The sequence below is a fragment of the Plectropomus leopardus genome, chromosome 1, assembly GCF_008729295.1.
Source record: "Plectropomus leopardus isolate mb chromosome 1, YSFRI_Pleo_2.0, whole genome shotgun sequence".
Classification (NCBI taxonomy): domain Eukaryota; kingdom Metazoa; phylum Chordata; class Actinopteri; order Perciformes; family Serranidae; genus Plectropomus; species Plectropomus leopardus.
This window is the reverse complement of record NC_056463.1, coordinates 22,254,169-22,279,431: the sequence shown is the minus strand read 5'-3', so window position 1 is coordinate 22,279,431 and position 25,263 is coordinate 22,254,169. Positions and strand designations below refer to the sequence as shown.

General features: G+C 38.3%; 2 protein-coding genes across 3 annotated transcripts; both read left to right on the top strand.

The window, feature by feature from the left end:
* Positions 1-65: 65 nt before the first annotated feature.
* Positions 66-3,307, top strand: LOC121942612. Of its 2 annotated transcripts, none has more exons than XM_042485870.1 (5): positions 66-106; positions 956-1,032; positions 2,334-2,498; positions 2,680-2,811; positions 2,989-3,307. In XM_042485870.1, the coding sequence occupies exons 2-5, from the start codon at positions 957-959 to the stop codon at positions 3,123-3,125; spliced, it is 510 nt and encodes a 169-aa protein (XP_042341804.1). In that variant the 5' UTR covers positions 66-106; position 956; the 3' UTR covers positions 3,126-3,307. The 2 variants fall into 2 exon arrangements, with proteins under 2 accessions (XP_042341804.1, XP_042341813.1); XM_042485879.1 differs by having other exon boundaries at positions 74-110.
* A 951-nt stretch (positions 3,308-4,258) lies between these two features.
* Positions 4,259-21,822, top strand: dusp22a (dual specificity phosphatase 22a). The gene is made up of 7 exons (XM_042501861.1): positions 4,259-4,673; positions 6,492-6,525; positions 7,296-7,378; positions 9,346-9,395; positions 13,862-13,936; positions 14,168-14,339; positions 20,352-21,822. The coding sequence occupies exons 1-7, from the start codon at positions 4,653-4,655 to the stop codon at positions 20,541-20,543; spliced, it is 627 nt and encodes a 208-aa protein (XP_042357795.1). The 5' UTR covers positions 4,259-4,652; the 3' UTR covers positions 20,544-21,822.
* Positions 21,823-25,263: the final 3,441 nt, after the last annotated feature.

Sequence of the window (25,263 nt, the reverse complement as noted above, 5' to 3'; positions counted from 1 at the left end):
AGAGTGGAAGTGACGTAAAGCTAGATCACTATAACGTGTCTTACGTCTTTCCGGGTACAATCTACTTCCTTTCAGAGCATCAGCAGACGGGAGCAAGGAAGAGACAGTAGGTCGTATTTTTTATCAACATCATCGCCCTACACACTTAGAAATTACAAACGCTATAACACTCAGACACATTGTGAAGTCGTGCTTATCCAAAGTGCCCTAGTGGACCTAAGTGAATTGGCGATTTTAGCCGAAATAATCGACTGTGTACAAGTGACTTTGTGAGAGCGGACCGGAGCTAGGACGGGCTAACTTACCGGTTAGCTGTCGTTAGCTTGTAGCATCAGATTTGTGGAGGCAAGTGTGTTGCGCAGACAGTAGTTAAACGTTTCAGTGGTCTGCGGTGTGCTCATACACACGCTGTCCTAGTAAATAGGACTTTATTTAATTGTACAGAATTGAACCAAAAAACCGGCTCTTTCTGTGATTATTTTTCCCGGGCGGTGTGACCTTGTGTTTGTAGCTAACATTAGCTTAGCTTTGCGGAGTAGCTAACGGTAGACACACACCATCAACAACAGCAACATAACTCAACGCACATATATATAAACAATTCTTGATTTTTTTTAACATAGCAACTAAATTAGCGTGATTTAGTTTGAATGCAAGTATATCAAACGACTGTCAAATGCTGATCACTGTTTTCTTAAATGTAGTATCTAATAATGGTTCTCTATTGATCCAATCGTGATGTGCAGTCTATAAATTCACTATTAAGTCTTTGTCATTTGTATTTCCCCTAAACAAACATGACCTTTTTATGGTAACATTAAGAAAACGTATGTTTACATATCACATGAATTATAATAAAGGTGTACAGACATATCAATTACATACAGACATGCTTGAATGTATTTAAGTGTGCCATAGAAGTTTACTTATATCCTTCATATGACCTTTTCCACAGAATGTTGGCCACCAGAGCGCTTCGCCTTGTGGGCAAACGTGCCATTTCCACATCTGTCTGTGTACGTGGAGGACATGGTGAGTGTGACCTGAATTTATATGGAGTATCTGTAGTATCTATTTTTGGCAGGGAGGGGGGTTTAATAGATAGGGATTGTGCCTCACATCATTAATGTTTATTCTTTCAAGATTTTTATATAGATGATTACGAAGCAGTCTGGGAGCAAAAAAAAAAACATGCATTTTAAAATCAAAGATAAATTCTCAGTGATCTTTCAGAGGTCCATTTGGTTCTTCTATCTTAGAATGCAAAATCTTAACATATAAATCATGTATTCTCGAATAAAGCAAAAGCAGGTTTTCTTAAAGCGGGGTTAGAATTCAATTAATGTTTTTCTCCTCAAAGTATTAAGTGTTAGTGAGAACCTGTTAAACATTACTTTTTGTTCTGACCAAAGTCCCAACAACCCATTGACATCCTGTGTCCTGTGAATCTGGCCTGAGTATATGACCTGCTTTATCTCACCACTACACCATTGCTATGTTTGGCACCTGCTTAAGTTAAATCAAAGAATTGCTACTCTGTAAGCATGTTTTCTTACCACTAGAAATTCACTTGAGGGTGCCATTGCACAGCCAATTTAAGTGTTTGTATCAGCGTAGTTTCTTGTGTCAATCCCCACAAGCACAAGCACTTTCAGTCAGTGGCACTGGATCTAGTATTACAGATAGACTACAGGAAGTGACTTTTTATTTTACAGTTAGCAAGTGACAGCTCCAGGCATCTATGCAAGCAATGGCATGTATTCTTTAATATATGAGGAAATATCAAGTGACATATTAAATATGCATGAATTAAGTATTGGGTCAGCAACAGGAAGTAATGTGCCAGGGATTGCTGAAAGCTGATTTAATGGGTTTGCCCATCTTCAACCAAATCTGAACAAACTTTGTGTTTGCTTTTTTTTGTAAAAATGTATTGATGAATGAAACCATTCATACCTAACTTTCAGGGTGGCTTTAGGTTATATAGTATTTTAACCTAAGTGGGGTTTTGTTGACTTTTTTAAAATTTTATATACATTTCAGCAGGTATTCTAACAAGATTCATAGCTAGACTAAAAGAGCAGCTTTCATCAGGACTATAGGAATCCTGCAGATCACATGGAGCAAGACTCAGATGACAAAGAACACAACAGTGTGACGCACACAGCAGCCAACACAGTGATTACTCTTTCAGTAGTTGACAGTATAGACTTACAGAAAAGAAACAAAATATTTTAGTCTTGAAATACACAACATTTCATATACTGTTGATGTGAATTAAGGAATTCTGTGTGAGTGAAACTTATTAAGGCATGCTGTGTCATCCTCTGCAGGTGTTGCCAAGGTAGAGGATTACACTCTCCCTGCCTACTTTGACAGGCGGGAGAATCCCCTCCCGGATATCTGCTATGTGCAGAACCTGAGTCCAGAGCAGGCGTCCCTAAAGGAGAAGGAGAAGGGCTCCTGGGCTGCTCTCTCCAATGAGGAGAAGATTGCATGTAGGACTTTACTGCACTGCACTCTGCTTTTTTGAGATGTTTCTATGTTCACAAGTATTGGTCAGACTGATTTGTTATCAGCAAACGTTGCATTAATGAATGTAGTAATGTGTTAGTGGTAAAGTATTTTTTCCATCTAATACAGTTGTAATTATTGAGATTTTGTTTTTCCAATGCTCAGTGTACCGCATCAGCTTCAAACAGAGCTTTGCTGAGATGAACCATGGAACATCAGAGTGGAAGTCTGTGGTTGGAGGGATGCTTTTCTTTATTGGCTTCACTGGCCTGGTTGTGCTCTGGCAGAGAAAGTATGGTATGTATTCATAAAAGTGAAATGGCAAGATTGGCAATGATTTGACTATAAATCTGTTTAAGATTTAATGCAGCGATGCCTCTTTTCCAATACAATGAATTCAAAAAGAGGAATGCAATTATCATCTTTACTACACTCATTTGCTTGCAGTCTAATTAAGCATGCGTCTCTCTGCAGTGTACGGACCCGTCCCGCACACATTTGAAGCCGAATACAAAGAGAAGGAGCTGCAGAGGATGTTGGACATGAGAATTAACCCAGTGGAGGGCTTCTCGGCCAAATGGGACTACGAGAACAAGCAATGGAAAAAGTAAAGAACCCAGAGGACCATGACACATACTTGAAGATAAAAGCAGACCAACTCAAAGATACAAGAATACCTATATTTCTGTATTTATCCATTGTCCACATTACCTCAGTCTGTGCATTTTGGAAGACCACTTCCTCTTAAGGTCATTGTGTATTATAGAAATGAGAATAAAAATGGTTAAACTGATAAATGTCTGTTTTAATTGTCTTTGACTCCTGTGTTCATAATGCTTTACATTAAATAACTTTCATATTAAAATTAGGAAGGAGGAGACCTCATCCACACCACTTCTATTATGTGCCAGTTAACAATAAATATAAGCTGCATTAGCAAGTAATTAACAGTGTGATTTTGAATAGTTTAAGCGGCAGAGTGTTTTTACTGGTGGGTCATTTTGTGGGCAACTCTGACCTGGTCACAAAAGTATTTGTAAGAATAGCCTTTAAATAGCTGGCATGGGACAATACAACCTACCATGTAGTTATCTGAAAGTGATCCCTAAAACTAGGTTGGCGCTTATGCTATCATTATAGAAAATGCAACAACCAATTTCAATATAACATTATATTTGCTCAATTGATTTAAATGCAAGTAATGCCTTTATACACATTTATGCATATTTAATTATAAAACCAAATGCCCAAACACCTACGCCCTCTGTACATGCAAAGAGTTGAAGGTTAGTAACAGCTTTATTTCCTGTTATTGACACTAGAAGGAAGGGCGTGTGCTCTGTGAACACTGGGGGGAATACATATGAAATGGGGTTGTCTGGGGTCCTCTGCCAGAAAATTTTGAACATCAAAGTCTTAATTTCCTGCATTTAGGTGAAATTTTATGCACTGATTTGTTCACTTTCTTTATCAATTTATAGTGCAAATGCATCTATTCTAAATAATGAGGGGGACGTGCCCCCCCCCTTGAAATTTACATCAATGTCAGGGAGTAATATTCTTGATGCAGATGAAAGCCTGAATAGGGCAGAAAGGGATTATAGGAGGGATTCCGTCTCTGCCCATTTTACGGCTGAACTACGTCATCTTCTCCCTGTCTCCAAGTGGGTGTTGCAAAGCAGCTACGTCATCTTTTGGATTTATGGTTTCCTCATAATCTGCACACGTCTAAATCCCAGACTGTTTGTCTACGGTCTATTCGCATGTATGACAGCGAAGCTCATGTGTGAGCTGCAGCGGCCACATGCTGTGATGTCACACACCGGATGAACCCGCAGCTGCAGTTGTTTCACGTCAAAACAATCCGGAAGACGATGCAGCATGACGGAACTGTATTGGAGCGGAGACGAGGTCAAGGCGGATTTAATAACACTACTGTTTTAGGCACGGTAGTGGACTTTAATAATGTTGTTGAATAGGAGTCAAACATAGAGACTAAAGCGAAGATTGTCCACTGTGTTGTGAGTTTGAAGCCAATCAATTCCGCCTCGCGTTTTGGATTCAAAGTCCATGTTTAGATATCACAGCAGATCTAGATATTACAGTGTTAGCTCATCGCAGACTGGACCAGAGTCATCATGGGCAATGGAATGAATAAGGTAGGCTTTGACATTGTTGCATACTTCAATGTAATGTCGTTGTTATAAGTAGCCGTTTTATGGTAAAACTCTACAAAGTGCAGCTGGTATGTACACGCTTCCCCAACTGAAGTCATTCAATCGATTAAATCAGTCACGTGACATGTTCTGCTTTGTCCACAATCATATGATTGACAGTGCACACCAAAGTGCACTCTCTGCAGCGGATGAATATTTCAATAATGTGTTAACAGCTAAAACCAAGAGCTGGGCTGCATCTGCTTTGATCTCCGATTACATGAGTTCTTTTGTTGTATTTCTTTTCTAGATTTATGATGTATTAATATGATGGTATGGTATTATATTACATGAAAATGATTAAAGGGTTATCTTTAAGAGACCGACTCCAAAACCAAAGTAGAGCTGCTCCAATACATTTTTTCCTTCCTAATACCGATTTCAACACCTGAACTTGCTTTTTTAAATGATACAGATACCAGTGTCCAATGCCATTGTGTTGAATAAAAATAAGAAATACCTTAAAACCTCAGTTAATAGCTGGGGCTGTCATTTGCTTAAACTATTGAACTCAACAGGCTTGTATTTGGAACAGGTTTCTATATAGGATGGGCTTTTAATTATTTTTAACGCAAAACATGGGAAGATAACAAGTAACAAAAGAAGAAATGACCAAGCAAGAAATTTATGAAAAATACCAAAAAAAAATACCTGAAAATCTGCTTAAAAAAGAGAAGTTAAAACAAAAAACAAAACAAAAAATACAAAGCCAGTAATGACCTGAAAAAATCCTTAAATTATAATAATTCTGTAAAATAAATTTAGATATATAATTATGAATATAGTTTGCTGGGCATTTTTCCTTTGCTTTTTAAAATAGGCATCTACATATACTAATCTCTCTGTTTGTTTGTTTTTGCATCTTTCTTGTTTACTATGCTGGTATTACTTATTCTTTGGAGCTCATGTTGTCAGAAAAAAGAACTAAATGACTGAATCTTACCAAACTAACATTGTGAGTAGTACTGACAAAAGTTTAAACATATGTGATGTGGTCATGATCTAAGCAGCTAACTAATGTTAACTCCAGCAGGTAGCCAACAACTCAGATTTATACAGCCACAGAACTTCTATAAAAATGAACTGCATGGTATCTGGGCCTCTAATTGAGAAAGGCCTTTATTTGTCAAAATGTGTAGCCACACCCAGCTAGTAAAAGGGACTGGGTGTTTAATTGGGACTAGGCTTAAACGAGGAAGGAAATATTAAAAGCCTTTATTGTAGTGCTAAATCATTGAAAGAGTCAATGTGTTTTGACCATTGTAAGTTTTGATCAGGGCTTAAAAACCAGACAAAAAGGCTGTGGCCTAACTTAAAGTAGCAGGAACCTATGGGAGGGTAACACATGAGCCAGACAACAGAATGACAGGTGAAACTAATTGGAAATAATGGAAACACAAAATAGCATAACATGACATAACCCTGAAAAATTCTATATACACCTGAGGTGAACGATATGAATTTATATAGGATTTTAACCCTTAATTCTATTCAGAAACCTGGCGCTTCATGGTACTAGTACCACAGTACAGCAACACCCAGTGGCTGCTTGCCACTCATCACTTCATCCTGATAATCATGCATCGTTGCCTCAGGCCTTGTATGGCTGCAGGGAATGATTTGCTGGTTCTTAAGCCCTAAGCCTTAAATCCAATCTGGCTCAACCTGGGACATTTGCTCCTTTTCAAGTAAAGATTCTGGAGCTGGACTGTAATGAATATCTAACCTGAATGCAACATGTCTGTGAATGCTGCTTCACAGGTTGTCGATGGGCTCTATCTTGGAAATATAAGAGGTAAGACCGATTTGATGGTATTTAATTTAATGTCTGTAAACTCGATACATACAGTATGAGCCGGTCAGGTCAGGCTTTCAGTACCAAAGACCATAGGCCATGAACGCATGTGGGAATCAGTGGTGGGGGGGTGGGGGGATTGATACATTATGATATACATCCCAACACTTTATCATTAGTAGCCTATTGTTAAAATATTGCTTTGTTTTATAGACATTTTACTGCTGCACATTAAAAAGTTGGCTAAAGACTTTACATTTTGCTCGTATTTTTGTGAATGGTTTTCAAATTAAGCGCTGGGCCTTATACAGCGTTACATAAGGTTTTGATTTTGTAGCTGAGAGTAGTTCTAGTGTTAAACATAGATTTCAGAGGGAAGAGACGCAAACCCCTTGTTGACAAAAGACAATTAAGTTAGAGGGCGTTCCTTCACATGAAATAAGTCAACAGTGTTTAGTGTGTCACTCCCTGGCCTGAAACAACCTCTTGCCAGTTAATGTGGCAGTTGCAGCTTTCTAACTTTAGCTGCAGCGATGATGGCTCCACATGATGGCACAAGCATAATGGCTAAAATTAGTTCAAGTGACAGGAACAAGTGACCACAGGCCTAACTGTACCAAACCATGCTGCAGGACAGCAAACAGCCAACTGACTGGCCTCTGCAGCTGCTTACAATACAACTGCTCAGAGGTGTGAAAATCACTGACATGACACTGGTGATATATATATGTATATATATATTTTTTTCTCTCTCCCTCTCTTTTCCCCAGATGCAGAAAACAAAGAAAGCCTGTCTAAGAATGGCATCACCCACATCCTGTCAGTGTACAACAATGCTAAACCTGTGTTTGAGGTTCGTGGAAAATCCAGGTTGGCTGGGTCAAACTACTTCCTGTGAAAGTTTTACATGGAGATTTTGGTATGACTGTGCATGTTATAGTGTGATGTGTCCTGTCAGCCAGCTGGGGGTGGTGATGAGTTATGGTTGGAGCAGGAGAGTTTAGCGGCTGAAATGGACAGTTTGAAAGCTGAGTGGTGTGTGTGTGTGTGTGTGTGTGTTTATGGACAGGATTTAATAAGGAAACCATGAAAAGTTTTTCTAGCCACTCTAATTTGTTGTTATTACAAGGCAATGATTATAGTGTGAGATATTAAATTCAGGGACAGTTATTCTGTTATTTAACACTGTTCAGAGACTGATGTTTGTAGCAGTGGGAAATTATTTACAACAGAGGGCCTTGTTGCCCAGTGTGTCTTAGCAAAACCCATAAAATGTTCAGAATGTCACATCCAGGTGTCAGACAAATTCACGTATTCAGTCAGTTGCTTATGCTCGTCTTGAACAGTGAGTTCAAGGTGCTGTGTGTAACTCTCGAGAGTTAACTGTTGAGTCTCATTCCCAGGTCGTCAAATCCCAGTGCTTTGTGTTGGTAGTTGGGAATTAGACTCAACAATCAACTATGTTCTCTACAGTTACATACAGAGTGGTACATACAGTGACAAAAGATAAATATAAATTCTAATGGTTATTTTATAACATTTTCATTTATTTTATTTACAATTGTTGTCTAAATTAATTCTTACATTCTTCAATTATAAAAAGGTGTCGCCTAAAGACCGAAATCATAAAAAAAGGTTTAACAGGTTTTTCCCCCCCCATCTAAAAATGTGCTTCATATGTCTTTGGCCACTCCTCTAAATTTTCTAAACTTCAATGGTCGTGCCTAGTCATGAGTCTCCCTAACTAGTTAGGCTATAGATTGCAAATCCAAAAAAGGTGCGATCTTAGAATAAAATAGACTTGTAGAATTTAATATTGCATAGACAGATTTGTTTACTTTCATTGCCAATGCTGTGAAGTTTAAGTAACAAATAACCCACAGCAGAGTAGGCACTTTTTAATAAAACTTATTAATGTTTGCTCTTTTAAGTCTATTGATAATGTTGATAGGCTAATTTTGAGAATGTCATTTGGTATTGTTGATACTGTAGAAACATGTGTCCTAAATGCACCAAGGCAAAAGTGCTATCCTATCTTAGGATGGGACTTTAGCTGATACAGAGGCAGAAGGAGTCTTAAATTAGGATGGCATACACCCTGTCTTCTAATTTCAAATTACTGCCAAAAATGGCAGCAGCACTTTTTCTAGGTCTGGACTGCAATGACATTATGGATTGGGAATAACATTAACACTGAAATACAAAGACTGAAAGGCTACTGGAACTGTAAATTGAGCCCAATCATGTATTAATGGGTATATGTTGACTGCCACGATGACTCATTTTAAATGTAATTGACTTGCTATGCCTGGCTCTGGAAAGGCTGACAAGCAGGCTTGGGGCGCTGCCAAAAGTCATACAGACCACGAATGCACTTTGCTTGTTTTTTTTTTGCCAAGGGACGCTTCCAGTCCACCGGTACATTCAAATCAAAGACACAGGCAGTTTCAGGTGCAATGTTAATAAAGAGAAAGCCCTTACAGGATGACTGATCAGTCAACAGTTACAGTTAGGATTTCTTAAGTCAAGATTAGATAAAGAGGTCTGGGAAGAGGTCTGAGAGCAGATAGGACACAGCCATGAGTTAAGCACTTGCTTCTGGAATAAGAAGATAGGATTTTTCTTATCTTTGAAACTTAAGTTAACATAGGACAAGCAGTTAGGATAGTTTTTTGTGATGAGGCCACTGGGCAACAATTTTAGTCATCAATAAGATTAACACCCAGATATGACAAGCATGACATATATTCTTCAACTCATATATCGATGCATATTATTATTAAAGGTGAAGTTTATAGATTTTTATGCATCTTCTTACAGGACATGACGTACCTTTGTATTCATGCAGCTGATGCTTCCAGCCAGAACCTGTGAGTAGACACACACACACACACACACACACACACACACACACACACAGAGAGAGACACATATAGTTTAATATACTAATAGTGTTAATACCTCATTTTGTCCATGTGAATTTCTAAAGTGCCGATGAGTCATGCACCATCATTTCAACACTTTTTTACCCTCCAGATTGCGGCCCCAGGGTGTGACGGCCCAACGCAATCCGTTGCAAAGATTATACAATGACTTTTAACAGTATAGAAAAATAATTAATTTCTTTCTTTATTCACATGATTCCTGTTGATAGTTTTTGGATATTTACCTCTGGCTTGTTTAATTTATACAAGGAGTGCCTGAATTTAAGCAGTGCATTAGAAGACGAGTGACCAGTGAAATTTAAAGACTTTATCGGTTCAGCTCATGACTTTGGGATATTTAAGTCAAGTAGACCCTGCAGTATTAAAATAATTATGCTATGTTCCTAGAGACTGAGCACTAACAATAGCTTTTATTTTCTGTGTGTGTATGTGTGATAGAGAGACAGAAACATTGTGTGTTCAGTGTGTCATTGTTGATGAGACAGACTCGATGTTGAAAGATGCATAAGCTGTACCTCCACCCTAGCAGTGCTTGCTAACACAACACATTAGTCACTGCATTTTCTGTTGACATCTTCATAGAGTCTTTGACCTCATGCAACACTAGCTGCAGTAAGTCTGGATTAAATACTTGACACGGGCTGAGGGCACAAAACAGAAGCATCAATCAAGGGTTGCATTTTGAGCATCAATGCAAAAAAGCGCAGTCTTGCTACCCCTGGTGGGGGTTGTGTTGTTGTTGCTGTACTTGTGCCCTCCAATGTTTGGTCAGACAGAGGTGGGACATCTAAAGCAATTGCATGAATCCCTAATGTGTTACATTATCCCTGTGAAGCTCCTTGCTGACACCATGTGTACTGGTACTCCCTACACCATCCACATCAACAGTGGAGTCTGCAGAGACAAGGACCATACCATGAGGGAACTGGTCATACAAAAACAAGGAGAAAGACGGGGAGGCAGTAGGGGAAAAAACAGCAGATAAAGATGGGACACAAAACAATCCTATTCAATCTACTCAGTTCAGAATTATTAATTCAAATGTCCTGATTCGAAGGTTAATCCACTATGATCAGAACAAAATGACAATGCATAGGGCTGCTGGTAGACTGTAATTAAATGTTAAGTTAATATGTGACTAAAATAAAAAAGTTGTTTTGGCCTGCATTTGGAGAGTGAATGCTGCTGGTACCCACAAATCTAAGGGTGACTTTGAGTTCAGCAGTCATTGAATTTGTGTGGAGTTTTAAAAGGAACTTTTGTTCTGGTTTGCTTTGCAAAAAAAAAGAAAGAAAACAAAACTGGGTAAAATTCAATTTAATGAGATCTGAGGTTTAGCGTTTGGTTGGGTCTTGCTGATTGGGTTGGGTTGGAGGTGTCTGACCTCCACTGTCGCAATCAAGTGTCCCTCCCTCAGGCAGCAGAGGAAGGAAACCTCAGTGTGACATCTGGCTGTTGGCCTCGACCACCCAGTGCTTTAATAAACCCCCTCTGTCACAATCACTGGGCTGGCTGGAGGGAGTGGTGAGGCCAACTGACGCGCCACCAAGCTCACCACTAGCCAGGGAGCCCCTGTGGTCAGCTCTGATGGCCCCTCCACAGCAGGGAACATCTTTGTCATGAAGGCTCTGTGTTTTTTGGAGCAACTGTAGCGGTTTGAAGACCTGAAACTTCCTTAGAGCTCTTGTATCTATACTTTGGTGTGCATGTTACCGGCTCAATGGGCTGCATCACTCAACCTATAAAAGGAAAAATTATTATTGTAGAATTGACTCCCCCTTGACTTGAATACTTGAGATGAGCTACTTTTGGAATAAGCTCACTGGATTTGGGGTTTAGCACTCCACTGAGAATCTCACTGGTGAAGCATAACCTCTTTTTTCTAAATACATGCACTTGTACCTGTTTGTCGAGGGCCAGGGATTCCCCTTTTTTTCAACACTCTCATGACAAGGCTGCTATGCTTTTAAAGCACAGTGTGCATTGACCATGAAGGTGTTGACTTATTTGCATCAAACATTTCTAAAATGAGATGTGCATTTGTGCAAGGTGTCTGTGTGAACACCATGGTGTTGACACACATGTGGTACTTTTTTGTTGTTATTGTTACTACTACTTCTTATGCGTTCAGATGAAAATATGTGAAAAGAAAAAAATCACCCAGCCACAGAATTGCACAAGCTCTTTTTGCATTTTGAATGTACAGTAGCTCAATAATTTGTGTCAGTATTCTTCTCTAAATTCAACTGGTTAAACCTCAGATCCTTGTCACAAGGTAATTTTCTGCATATCAAACAAGACGGCCGGAAGCCTCTGTGCTAGGACGACAGAACAAAGTGCTGAGGAGACATCTTTTGAAGAGGAGTTTGGATCTCAGGAAGGAGGAAAAAAGAAAAGTTGCAGTCAATCTATTTTAGCCTCAGTCTGTTATTCTGTCTGCTGTTGAGTAACCAGCATCTGCTCCTCGGGACACGCTGCTATCAGCCATGCACTTCTTGATTATGCAAAACACCATCAGTGTTTCCTGACAGTGAACAAGTAGGATATTTGAGGAGAGGTTGCACCACATTGTGCTGCTTGGATTTTTTTTTTTCAGAAAATACTTGCATTCTGAGGATGTAATCTTTAATAATAAGCTGTTTTTCTTTATTTGTGGAGTTTGGGGCACAACAGAATTTGTGAAAAAGAGATGACTGGTTTCTCTTTCTTTGTGCTTAAATGGAGATCAAAAATCTGCAAAGTGCTTTTGGAAAAATTTAAATCCAGGCACTACAGACAATAAAAATTATATCAGGAAATATTTAAACGCATGCATAGAATATGCGCCCATCCAGGCCAAGTCCTTTGCTGCATGTCATCCCCGCTCTCTCAAACTGTCCCTGTAACACTTCAGCTGTTCTATAAAAAAATGCAATATAAAGCCTTAAAAGCCCTTATTGTAGTGGCTAAATCGTTTAAAGAGCCAAAATGTTTTGGCTTCTGAGAGTGTCTGTATTGTCTTACTGTTGATCCAGAATTTGTACTGTGCTCTTAATATTTCTTGGCTGCAGTTTTGAGAAGGGTCTCACAAATTGGACAGATGAAACCTCAGTATGAGTAATAACTTTAATTTTGGAGGGCAGCAACATGTCAACATGAATGGCCCACCTCAAGGCAGAGGGTTAATTGCTGTATTTTTGTTCAATTCAAACATTTGTAGACACAAAACTGAATGATTGCTGGGACCTGATGTAACTTTGCAGATAGACAAAAAAAGGGACAGTTACTTCCCTTGTCTGTCCCTACTGTCTGTGCTCTGGTCTACCACAGACTCTCTGTTAGAGCAGACCTGACCTTTACTCTCATCTGACAAGTTGGAGTTGTTGAAAGATAAATCAAAACTTCACTGCGATCAAACAATAATCTATAAAAACTACTGGTTCTAATCTGGGAATTTTCGCTGTAATTGAGAGTTACCTGCAGTTTCTGCTGTCAAAATCAGAACAGTGTCATGTCATCACAGTTTCAGCAACTTATTTGAAACTCAGTTAGGGCCTGGACACCGGAGTTTCAGTTCTAAGTGTCCTTTCTCATATCCTACATTGTAATCTGTTTTTAGATTTATAACCCTGATACCTTTGTAAAACAAAACAAGCTAGTTTTCTAATTTAATGAGCAATAGTACTAAAGTTATTTTGTAATGAAAACATTATTTTTTGGTTTGTACTGTAAACCACAGAAACGTGTGCTATATACAGTGGTGGAGGAGGTATTCAGATCCCTTTTCTTAATTAAAAGTGCAAAAACCACCCTGTAAAAATACTGTTACAGTTAAAAGCCCTGCATTGAAAATATTTGGTATTTGCATAAAAGTAAGTATTATCAGGAAATATACTTAATGTATTCAAAGTAAAAATACCCAATCCAGAAAAAAGAGAAAAAACAACCCCAAAACTCAAAATTATTCAAAAGAAATTCAAAAAATTACCTAAATGTTTGTCAAAAATGTTAAAAATCAAAATTAAAATATATATATGTATTTTTTTTTTAAATAATTCTTTTTCTGTCAATCAACTAATTGTTAGTGGTCCTTGTATAAACTGTTGGGTAGTTTAATATTTAACAAAACATAACATTTTATAAAAACTTTAACATGCTTTTTATGGAATAAATCTTGATTTGTTCAGTAACTATTAGCTAAAAGCTGTCAGATAAATGTAGTAAACTAGAAGTACAATATTTCTCTCTGGAATTTACTGGAATGTAAGTATGAAGTGGCATGAAAAGAACAGACCAAAGTAAAGTACAAGTACCTCAAATTCATACCAAGTACAGTACGTGAGTAAATTTACTTAGTTATATTCCACGACTCGCTATTTAACACTTTATTCATTTTTGTTTTTCCCTTCCAGATTACAGCATTTTAAAGAGTGCATCAGCTTTATACATGAGTGTCGCCTGAATGGTGGATCCTGTCTTGTTCACTGGTAGGTTTTTATGACTGTAATGCCTCCTTCTTTACATGTGGGGGTGTCAAAACATGTCATGTTCACTTTGAATTGTAGGCTTGTATTGTGCCTCAAAGGATACAATCAAAAACTGAGAAAAACTTCCCTCTTTGTGTTCTGTTATTTGCCTTTTACTAGTCAGAACTGAGGTTGGAAACATGCGGTTGCTTTGTAAAAAATGACAACGCTGCATGCTTTGTTTTACTGCAGCCTTGCAGGTGTGTCCCGCAGCACTACCATGGTGGTGGCCTACCTGATGACTGTAACCCACTACAGCTGGGAGGAGTGTCTGTCTGCAGTCAAGGCTGTCCGCTCCTTTGTCGGCCCAAACTACGGATTCCAGCAGCAGCTGCAAGAGTACCAGACAACACAAGTCTCAGAGGTGAACACATGATGAATGCACACACATAATACCTACTGAAGACATCCACCCCCCTTTCACAGTCTGCAGCCTAAAGTCAAAGGGATTCAAACTTCAAATATAAGCCTAGTCCCAATTAGATACCCAGTATCTTTTACTAGCCCTGTTTGGCTACACAAAAAGAAAGCGCCCGTCTTACGTAGAGGCCCGGTCTTGTTGCCATGGAGTTAAATTATAAAAATTCTTTGGGTGTATAAAACCGGGTTGTTAGCTACCCACTGGAGCTTAGTTATCTGCTTACATCGCACATACAAATATAAATATTTAAACTTTTGCCAATATGGACATGCTACACACACAGTTAGCTTAGTAAGATTCTCTCAGTTCAATCATGCAGTTCATTTTACTGAGACCACGAGTACCAAAGAAGACAATAATACAGGCATAGTAAACAAGAGAGATGCAGCAAAAGAGGTTTGATTTAACAATTTGATTGTATTTCCATCTTTGCTGAGCAACAGCTTTGTGTGAAAGGAATTAAAAGCTTGTCCATATAGACGCCTGTCCCAAATATAAGCCTGTTGAGTTCAGTGGTTTAAGTAAATAATAGCATGGGCTATTAACTGAAGTTTTACGGTAACTACACATTTTGTAATGTTTTCCTTACTGGCATTTTTCCAGCATTAGCTCTATGATATATTAGTATCCCTTTAAATTTTCTGTGTCTTATGTGCTGTTGTTGGTGCTTCAAAGCCAGTTAAACATGCACACGACCTCACAGGATATGATTTGATCATTTTATTTATTATTATTTATGCTTGTATGAAAAATATTTGTTCAAGTAGGATGCTGTAGGGAGTGGGGAAATGTCAACTTGCATTTTACTTTGAGCCTTTTCCTTCAAAGTAGTACTGACCCAGCTACTGAGTAGAGAAGGGGAACTGCAGGGGGGTTGCTGGGATTGCATTAGCTTGGTTTTGCTCATCACGTGTCAAGCATTACTGTCAGCATCTTGCAACATAACATGTTTGAAAAAAAGAGATAATTGTTTGTAGACCTTGCACTGATTTCGAGGATTTATGGGGAAATGGGATTTCTGTATTTGTGCTTTTCCCACACTGGCCTCAGAACGTGAGGAATCCTTAAGACAACAATGTTACTAAAGCAGCTGTTAAAACATCTGCTGCCACAGCGTCACAGTAGCAGGACTAGGGATGGGGACTGTTACATTTGATTGATATTGATACCATTACTGAGACTCCTTAACAATCCGAGTCCTTATCGATACCAATATTGATACTTTTCTATTGTTTGGTGGAAAGATGAGGCAACAATGTGTTTTTAACAGAACTGATTTTACTGTCACTTTCAGTCATGTTTCTGGTGATTAGGAAATAAATTGTTGTATTTTAATTTAAATATTTACTCAGAAAAATATTGGAATCAGTAGTTTTAATAAGGAGTTATAAAACAAATGAGAATGGGAAAACAAATTTGTCATCCAAACAACTAAACTAAATTTTCTTTTTATTGATGTTACATTTGAAGACATTATTGTGACGTTTTATTTACCTTTGCCAAAGTTCATTTCACTGAGCCGACCTTGTGCACATCAAAATGAAACCTTATGGAACCTTGTTTATCCAGTTAACTAGCTCTTATCTGAGGTTTGAACAATGGTTTACTATTTTTAACTGACGGGACTTTACAAAGTTTGGGTGTGCTTACTACCTGCTGTGAGAGGATGATGATGAAGACTGTGCTGGTGTCAAAAAGCGATTTTGAGGCAGAAACAACCTTTCAGTGACAAAATAACAGCTGCGATCACTTTTTGCCAAGTAGAAAACTGCATTTTATTTGATGCATTGGTCTTTTAAAGGTATTTACACAAGGGACTGGGTGAGATATAATCTGTCAAATATAATCTCTATGAACGAAATCAAGTCATTTTGAGGCAAAAACAACCTTTTTGTGACACAATAGGAGCTGCAATCACTTTTTGGCAGGTTATAATGTGTTGTGTTGGCTCTTTGAAGACACATTTTTTAACACAAACAACGGCAACAACAATATTGTCTATAAAAGTGTAAATGCAGTCGCGTACCGTGGGGTTTCAGTCAGGGCCAGCAGTAATGATCTGGGAGGGTCTGGTCTTCCTCTGGCTGCGATTAGCTGTCCCACGGCCTCCACTGTCTTGTCAAAGATGCCACCAAGTTTTCCCCGCTCACCTTCAACGCTCTGGCAAACGTCTGAAACTCCGGCCAGACTGAACTGAACATCCAAGCTCTTATTTTGCAGAATCCCAAAGAGCACATCAGCAAAGTCAAAATGCCAAAGACGGCGAAAAGAAAAAACTCAAAGTGTCTCTACTGCGTTAAGTGTCCTGATGCACAGTGTACCGTTTCACGGTCAAAAACCTCAGCGTGGTCACGGATGTACTGAACAGCTCAACTCTTTTATCATGGACGTACACGCCAACCAGGAGTTACACTTCCACCGCACCTGAGAGACTCTGGCAGCCCTCTCTGGCAACATTCACCCAGTAACTTGGGTCGTTTGGGTGAACGTGTAAAAAAGGCAGACAATCCTCCCAGATTTGAAAAAAAAAATGCAGTCTTCAATTTTTTATGCTCCCTGTTAAACAGTAAACATGGTCAGCTAAATAGCTTGTTCCGCTCAGCGCTAGCTGTTAGCCACTCATAGCTTCACAGCTGCTCTGAGTGAAATGCGGCACAAACCTTTGCTCGCCTCACTAAGTCCATCCGGTTTAGGTGTAGGTCTTCCTCTTGTAATTATTTCTTTCTTATCTACAAACGATATTCTCGAAAAGGGAACTTGAAGTACATCGACAACAAGGTCGGTAGCAGCTGTAAATGCAGCGGCCATTGTGTTTCTCCATCAATAAGTCGGTAGCTCGTTAGCTAACGTCAAAACCCGCCAAGTCAAGCTCAAAGCTGATGACGACACCAAAGGCTCGCGCAGCGATACACCGGGACCCCCGGGGCGGGCTGTCGCTACATATCAAAATCTGATTGGTTGATAATACTGTCACTCAAAGCTGTAACCAATTAGCAGATCTGGACTCCGGCAGAAAGCTAGCACTACCACAGAGCTGGACTGAGGAGCTGTGATGCATTTAGGTGACATAGGAAATCCAAGCACAGCCCATAAGAGAGGAAAAAAACATATTTGTTTTGTGGATAAGTAGCACACGGAACAAGTAATTACATACAGACACATTTCAAGCACATTTCTATTTAATTATGAAAAACATATTATGCTTTTGATTTTGACAGGGTCAGCAGCATACACTTAAGCGCACATCTTATAACTGAAAATGCATATTTAGTGAAAGTAAACATTAATAATTTTTATTATAAAAGTCCAAAGTGGGCATTGAAAACAGGCTCCCAAAATTATTCATATTAGGCAAAAAGACCAGAGAATTCCACATAAGGAGAGCTTCATTAGTGCCCCTTGCATTTAATAAATTGCATAGTATTTATAAAATATTTGTTTTCACTGTGTTGAAAGAATAAAAAAGTGATAAAATGTCTTCATTCTGAAGTAACACATCCACAAACCTGAGCCTTTAACTGTCTTAAATCCACCCTTTGTCAAAAACTTAAAGGTTATAGCTTGAGGTCTAACAGAACAAATTCACACTTAAGCACACTTTTTAGCTTTTAATCTGATTTTTTTAAGATGACAGTTATCAGAATCTTGTACTTGATGTCAGACTGCTTATTGATGTCTTATCTTTTTACTGTACTGTCATTCATTTACTGATGTTATGAGTCAGGGCTGTACTCTCTTGGTTTTTGGTTTGAGAGTGAGAATACTAATTTTAGGAAGATAAATAATATGTTCAGAGTGACTTTCACTTCATTGTATTGCGCAAAGAACAAGGTATTGCTGCAAATTCCTGGACATCATTTAAGAAATCTCAATTCCTCGCTTTTTTGACCATCTGCTGTTAATTAGCCAAAACCTGAACATTTCTCTTAGAAATGAAGGCTGCAACATGTAATACAAACTCAGTCTGCACTGTAGTGACAATTAACACCAAGATAATATTCATGAATAACTAACTTTACGCACAAATTACACTATTATAGTATCTCAAAAAGTCAATACTGTCTACTGCTGTATGAGCAGCTGCAAGTGGTCTTCACACTTTTCTGTCATCTGGCCAACAGACCAATACATAAAAAAAATGGCACTTTCCTGGAGGCAGTTATGAAGGCAAACCCTCTAATTTTTTTGTTCTTTACAACTGAACATCTAAATTATTTACCACCTTAAAACAAAAATAGATGTCATGATGAACATGTGGTGGAGTTGGCATGGAGTAGCTCCACATGCCAGTTAATAGATTTGTAGTATTTTGTTCTGTGATCAGGCTTTTGGACTGAGTATATACTGATAAACACCATAAATGTCTAATTTTACAGACACCACAATGAATTCAGTCTTTTTAAAGAGGAGGTTTTCTGTGTGTAAGAGGTGTTCTTGGGAAATCCTTAGCTTCAGGTGACTGTGTGAGCAAGGACACGACAAGTTTGTGCTGCTCTCTTCTCCCAACTTTCAGGTTCAACCCCTGCTAAAAAGAAAATAAAAACATGGAATATAATTCCATGACGTACAATTTATATTGTTGAAAGGCTCAGTCCAGTCTGTGAAATCATCTTTGCACTCAAAGTTTATTTTTGGATCTTTCTTTAGAAAACAACTCAGATCCAATGTGATGCAATAATAGGTTAATTCACAACTTATGAAAGCAAGGATATGTGACTTCATGGTAGATAGACCTAAAAAAATCAAACGAAGATTTAATCGTGCTGGTACAGTGCACTTTCAAAATGTGCCTGTTCAGAACGGGCCGATTGCTTGGCCCCCAGTTTTGCTCCCTGCAGGTTTCTCAAGAACCGCTCATCCAAACAACTTCACACTGGACACTGTGCTTCCTGGGGTCCTGAGCAAAACACCTGCCGTGACAAAGTTGCATCCCTTAGTGGAGTATACGTGTCATTTGGGTGCAAATGCTTACACAAACATTTATGGCCTCAATGAAGTCCCAGAGCCCGACTATTTCAGGGAACAACATTTTAATTCTGAAAGTTAAAATGCTGATGTTTGACATGTTTGAGTTTATTACAATGTAACATCTCCAGTCTCTCTTTTTCAATTCTTAGATGTACTGGAGCAAGTGATAGAGAGTAAGCTGTACCCAGCATGCCTTTTAGATGTGCAACAGTTAAAAGAGCTCTCCTCTCAATACACTACACAGTGTGTACCTCTGGCAGTAGTAGCCGGTTTTCTTAATACAGCCATGATGGTAGCATAATATCAGTGAATATGTCCTGTAGATCTCAACCACTCACACTTGATACTGCACGTCTTTGGGTTCCCAGCAAAACACCCGTCAAGTGTGAAGTCAATTAGATGAACGGTTGTCATGAAAACTGTCATGAAGACAGACAGAAAGACAAAAACTCTTTCCATTCAGATATAAAGAATACATAGCAGACATATTCTAAATTAGACACAATGAGTGTGTTTACATCGACATGAAACACCTGTTTATGATTGGGTTTTTGCAGTATCCTGTTTATGTGTTTGAGCATGTAAACAGCATATTCCATTTATGAAAAACCCGAATATGGTTGCTGGAGTACTCTGAAAAAAAACTGGGATGTATATGTGCTATATGAATAACCAGATATCTCTGTGCTCATGTAAACACCATATCCTGAATATGATCATAACCAGGATAAGCCTCATGAATGGGGTTAATCATGTTGATATCACTGCAGTCACCGTTTAAAGACAGTCTGTTTAAGGAGCCACATTTCAGAGAGCTCTATGTAAATTATGGTTGGGGGTAGCTTTATAGATGGGGATAAAATAAATTGAATTTGCGTGTTAAAGCCACTACATATATGCAAAATGTATAGTCACGAGGTAATATTGTAATGTGTTTGATGTTGATATTTATTGATCTAACTTTTTTGTCTGTTGTCTTGTTCCCAGTACCGAGCCTGGTTACGGGCCAATTTCCGTCCCAGTCCATTTAATGACCAGGAGCAAGTGGGAGCTCTGCTGAGCCAGTACACAGAGCAACAGGAGAGCCAGAGGAGAGGAGGAGACCAGCGCTGGATAAATCAAGGTGTAGGTGTCTGTGCTCTGCCGTCCAACCCCGATGACCCTGAAGGCAGCAGCTGAAACGTGGGCCGCTGACTGTGCTAAAATCCTGCCCATTACTGTCTGTAAACAGTAACGATAATTCTGTACTCAATTCCAAATCAACCCCAAGTTTGATCTAACTTTAAGGCCTTTCTACAATTCTGAAAGCATAGGTTGAAATAAATCGGCCCCTAAAAGCCAAGCAAATCTTTCATACTTTATTTGCAGCCGTCCGATCATTTGTAATCAATGGAGGTTGATTTAGAATTGGGCTACGGACTCTAATCCACTACCAATACCTTCCCTTCACCCTTAACTAAGTATAGCCACAACCGGGGTATCGGTGCTCACAGACGCCTTACTCTTAACACCTCAGCACCTTAGCCATGATGAATAAACTACACCTCTGTGCGGACTCTTTACACCTGCAATGTTCAGCTCAGTAGCCTTAAAGAAGAGACTGATAAATGCTGTCTTAAAGGAACACTTTGTCTCTAACTATGTGGATGGAAATCCACAAATCTGTAACCAATTTGATGAGATTAGTTTGAGCAGCTATTCTGACACATTCATTCTATTTCTATTGACGGACCGCATTTGCCGAAATGCAATCTCAAAACCCCTTAGCTATCGTCTGATGTTAATTTAGTTTTATATTTGCCCTTGTATGCAGAAATCTGTTCATCGAGATTTGACAAAATAATCAGCACACCTAATAGGAGGTCTTGGCCTGGATATCTGCTGGCTGCACTGGATCTACCAAATTATGGCCATTGCCCCCAGAGGCTTTATCGTTATCAGAGCGATAGTTCATGGGTTATCTAGTTAGGTTAAAGAAACAAAAATGATAACATCCAAAGCCTCCGTAGTATGTCCCCAGTAAACTGATGCTGGATAATATAAGCCAGGCGTGGCATTTGTTGGTAAACTAGGCTGTTTCCATTTTCTACAGTTGTAGAGAACATTGATTTACACCACGGCCACTTAAGGACACACCATTAAAGTAACACATGGAATAAGTTCAGAAATTAGTAAAATGTTCCTTTAAGTACATAGCAGGTTTAATTGGGAAGCCACATAAAGAGTTGTTGAGTAACACTCTAACTACATATGAAGAATCTCTGCAGTCCAAATGCTTCCTGAATTTACCGAAGCTCTGATTTATCTTTTTATTGTGACAAAGCTGATTTTTAGATGATTTCTGTTATAGATACATGGGTACAGTTAATTGTTGTAATCGTGTATGTATGGTGCTTTTTTGTTTGTGTTTTATAATAAAAACTATGGAAATGCTAATAAATCTGTACTACCGATGCCATGGTATGTGTCTGTGTGCAAGTAAAAAAGAAAATTCCTATATACATGAAAAGCACTGGAGTAAACAGCTCACCTCTATATGTTGCTTGTCTAATGAGGCAGCCTGATAACCACTCTGACGAAAACCCAGAATAGCTTTTTTTATTCAGTCTACGTTTAAGATTTGAGAAGTTTCTCAGTTTTACTCAGCAGATCACCTGATAATACTATTTACTTATACCACAAGACCACGAGTGTGCAGCTTTATATAAATAAACTGAGTGGTACATCATCTTTATATCATCTACCAGGCGATAGTTCACAAAGATTTAAAGATACCTATGTACACACTGTGAATTTAAAGTTATTTTAAAATTATAGTATAGTGGTATTACATCTGACAAATGACAATAAACCAGTATATCAGAAATAATTTTTGTCATAACCATAATTTAGACATTTAATCTTACACTGCATACAAAAAGCAAGATTAGTGAAATAAAACAGCATTTAATGAAACAGATTACCTGACAAATTTAAATTAAAAGCTACAGCTGGCAGATGATGTTGCCCGTCAGTTGTATTTTAAGAAAACATTACTACTGCAGTGTATTTAAAAAGCTCTTAAAGCTGAATGACACCTAAACTAACACTTCTGATGAGTGCTTTTCGTGGTTTACGAAAGTTCAATCAATATTTGTGAGCATGAGCTACTCACTATCACAGAAACCAGAGACGTAAGTCTGAAACTTGTGAAGTATTAAGTCTGGAGCTGCTCCATAGACAATGAATGGCAGCCTGATTTTGTGGACTTTTTTTTAAACGCCCATATGAGCTTTATTCTATTGTAGTGTTCTCAGATGTGAAACAGAAAATGCAGCAAATATACCAAGAACATTCCCCTGGGTGCTCTCAGTGCCATCCATAATAAGGATTATCGGCCTAGCTGGTTACTGGAGCTGATTTTTGGCATTTTGCTGATTATCTGTATATGTGTTTTATTGTAATGATTGCCAATAAAATTAATGAATTACAAAGTGCAACGAAACAGTTAGCATGGGAGGAACCTTTTAAAAACCGCATTGTAAAACCTCAGGGAGCTGTTTTTATTTAGACATTTGTTATTAATTAATGAATTAATTTTTTAAAGATTTTTTTGGGGCATTTTTGTCTTTAATTGACAGGACAGCACAAGAGTGAAGGGGGAGAGAGAGGGGGGACGACATGCGGCAAAGGGCTGAGGCTGGGATCGAACCCGCAGCCACTGCGGCAAGGACACAGCCTCTTTACATGGGGCGCCGGCTGTATCCACTGAGCCAACATTGCCCCATTGATTTGTTATTTAAAATTTTAACTTGACTTTGGTAAAAAAAAAAATGTATATGTATATGATGATGAAAGTTTCAGTTTTGATTAAACGTTTGCTAAATGCATTTCAACAAAGTTTTGTGTTGGCGTTTGTTAAAATCTAAATTTTGACAGAAAGATTTTCATTTTTATTGTAAATGCATATCGGTTCCAAATATCGGTTATTGGTCTCATCAACTACTGATAATGGGTATTGGTATCAGCCCTGAAAAAAACAATATCAGTCGACCCCTAATCTTTAACATCACTCCCTATTCATTGTCTATGGAGCAGCTCCATACTTTATACTCCATGACATCATAAATTAGAGCTTTAGCGCCCCAGTTTCTGGATTTAAAGAGAGGTTTGAATTTTTTGTACTGCCTTAGACCAGAGGAATACTATTTAATCACAGGTACAGCCTAATGATATTCACTTAACAATACTCTACTGTACAGACTGATCAAAATCAATATCACAATTTGTATTATGTTGTAGTTAAAACATTTACTAAACTCTCCCCTATAAACCAGATAATCAGTCCCATGGTTCATTCTGCCCTCTGTTAAAGAGACACCGTAAGACTTTCCTTAATCTTCCAAAGAAGACTAACTGGCTTCCTTGGAATGCATTTCTGCGGGGGAGGGGGAAGGCCAGTGGGATTGCATTAACACTACTCTATATTTTGATCTGAAAGTCATCATGAATGGGCCTTTCTTTGCTGGGAATAACTCCAGAGAGGTTGTTTTTACTCAGAAAGCCCTTACTTTCAGACTTACTTTTCTTACTTAATTTCTTATTTTGAATTTAACAATTTTTCCAAAAGGATACACACAATAAAGTATAAATAAAACATCAAGGCATTAAGTTAAAAGGAAAAAAAAGTGAAAAGATGTAATATTCATTCATATTTTCATTGTTGATTAATCTAGAGACTATTTTCTCGATTATTATATTAATCCAAGATGTCTTTAACTCACTGGTTTTGACTGGCCAACAGTATAAGTCTCCCCCAAATGATAAATTTGTATGAGACTTTCATGGTGCAGTAACTGTTTCAGAAAATATTGCAGTGTTATGGTATCAAGGTATCACAGAATTACTGTTATTATCAGTTACAATGACCCTGAAAGGAATAAAACAGAAGTTTCTTTAGTTTTTTTTGTTGTTTTTTTAAACATAGCCGAATTACTATACCTGAAACTTGAAACCATTTTTAAAATTAAAGTATATGTAAAAAGTCTCCCTTGTAAAAACAGCTAAAATAAAGTTGAGATTTGCAATACAGTAGTATTTTTATTAATACCATAGGTCTAGATAAGAAAATCTACATGGTATGGTAACAGTCACACTTACCACAGTAGGCATGTCCCTTGAAACCAAAATACCACTGCAACCTTACAATGGCTATATACTGACTTAATTAAATTGTTACTGACTTATCAAAGGTGTTTAAAAATGCATTTTATCCCAATTAATCGATAAATCAATTCAGCTCTACATCAGTCACAGAAAAGTATAAGCGTACAGGAATATTATGACTTTATGGAGGCCGGACAGTAGGAGTAAATTAGGAGGCCTTTGTTAAAAAAAAATAATTTTGATGTTTCTAGCATGACGTTTGACTCATGACTTTATAACTTGGTCCTCTGTGATTTTTTTCCTTTCTTTTTTAATAATTCAGCTTTTAGAGTTTTCCTTGTCCCTTCACCATCATTTTACATTATTCTTAGTCCAAGACTTCTACCTCGGGACATCAGCCCTCTCCACCCTCACACAGACATCAGGTGTGTGTACCTGCACAGTAACTTTCAGTGGTTTCTCGTCAGTGGTGAGTGGGCGTTGGAGGGACGCTTTACCTTGGTCTGCAGCGCAGAAATCCCCCACAGCACAAGGTAACTTGTGACTCTCCGGGTTTATCAGAGCTCGACGTCTCCGTTGCTTTTAGCGTGGGCAGCGACTTTACAACCAGCGCTTGTGTCAGGCGATTTCTTGTAAATGCCCGCAGTTAGAAGAAAAACTCTTCCGGAATAGGTTGGGTCTTACGAAGTTTAAGCGCTCTCATTGGTCAGAGAGAAACTGCGCTGTCAAATCATCTCCCAGCTATCTCATTCAT

Coding starts and splice junctions, on each gene's coding strand:
- LOC121942612 (XM_042485870.1), top strand. CDS start 957: ATGTTGGCCACCAGAGCGCTTCGCCTTGTGGGCAAACGTGCCATTTCC. Junction 1,033..2,333: donor CTGTGTACGTGGAGGACATG/GTGAGTGTGACC, acceptor CATCCTCTGCAG/GTGTTGCCAAGGTAGAGGAT. Junction 2,499..2,679: donor CAATGAGGAGAAGATTGCAT/GTAGGACTTTAC, acceptor TCCAATGCTCAG/TGTACCGCATCAGCTTCAAA.
- dusp22a (XM_042501861.1), top strand. CDS start 4,653: ATGGGCAATGGAATGAATAAG. Junction 13,937..14,167: donor GGATCCTGTCTTGTTCACTG/GTAGGTTTTTAT, acceptor GTTTTACTGCAG/CCTTGCAGGTGTGTCCCGCA. Junction 14,340..20,351: donor AGACAACACAAGTCTCAGAG/GTGAACACATGA, acceptor TCTTGTTCCCAG/TACCGAGCCTGGTTACGGGC.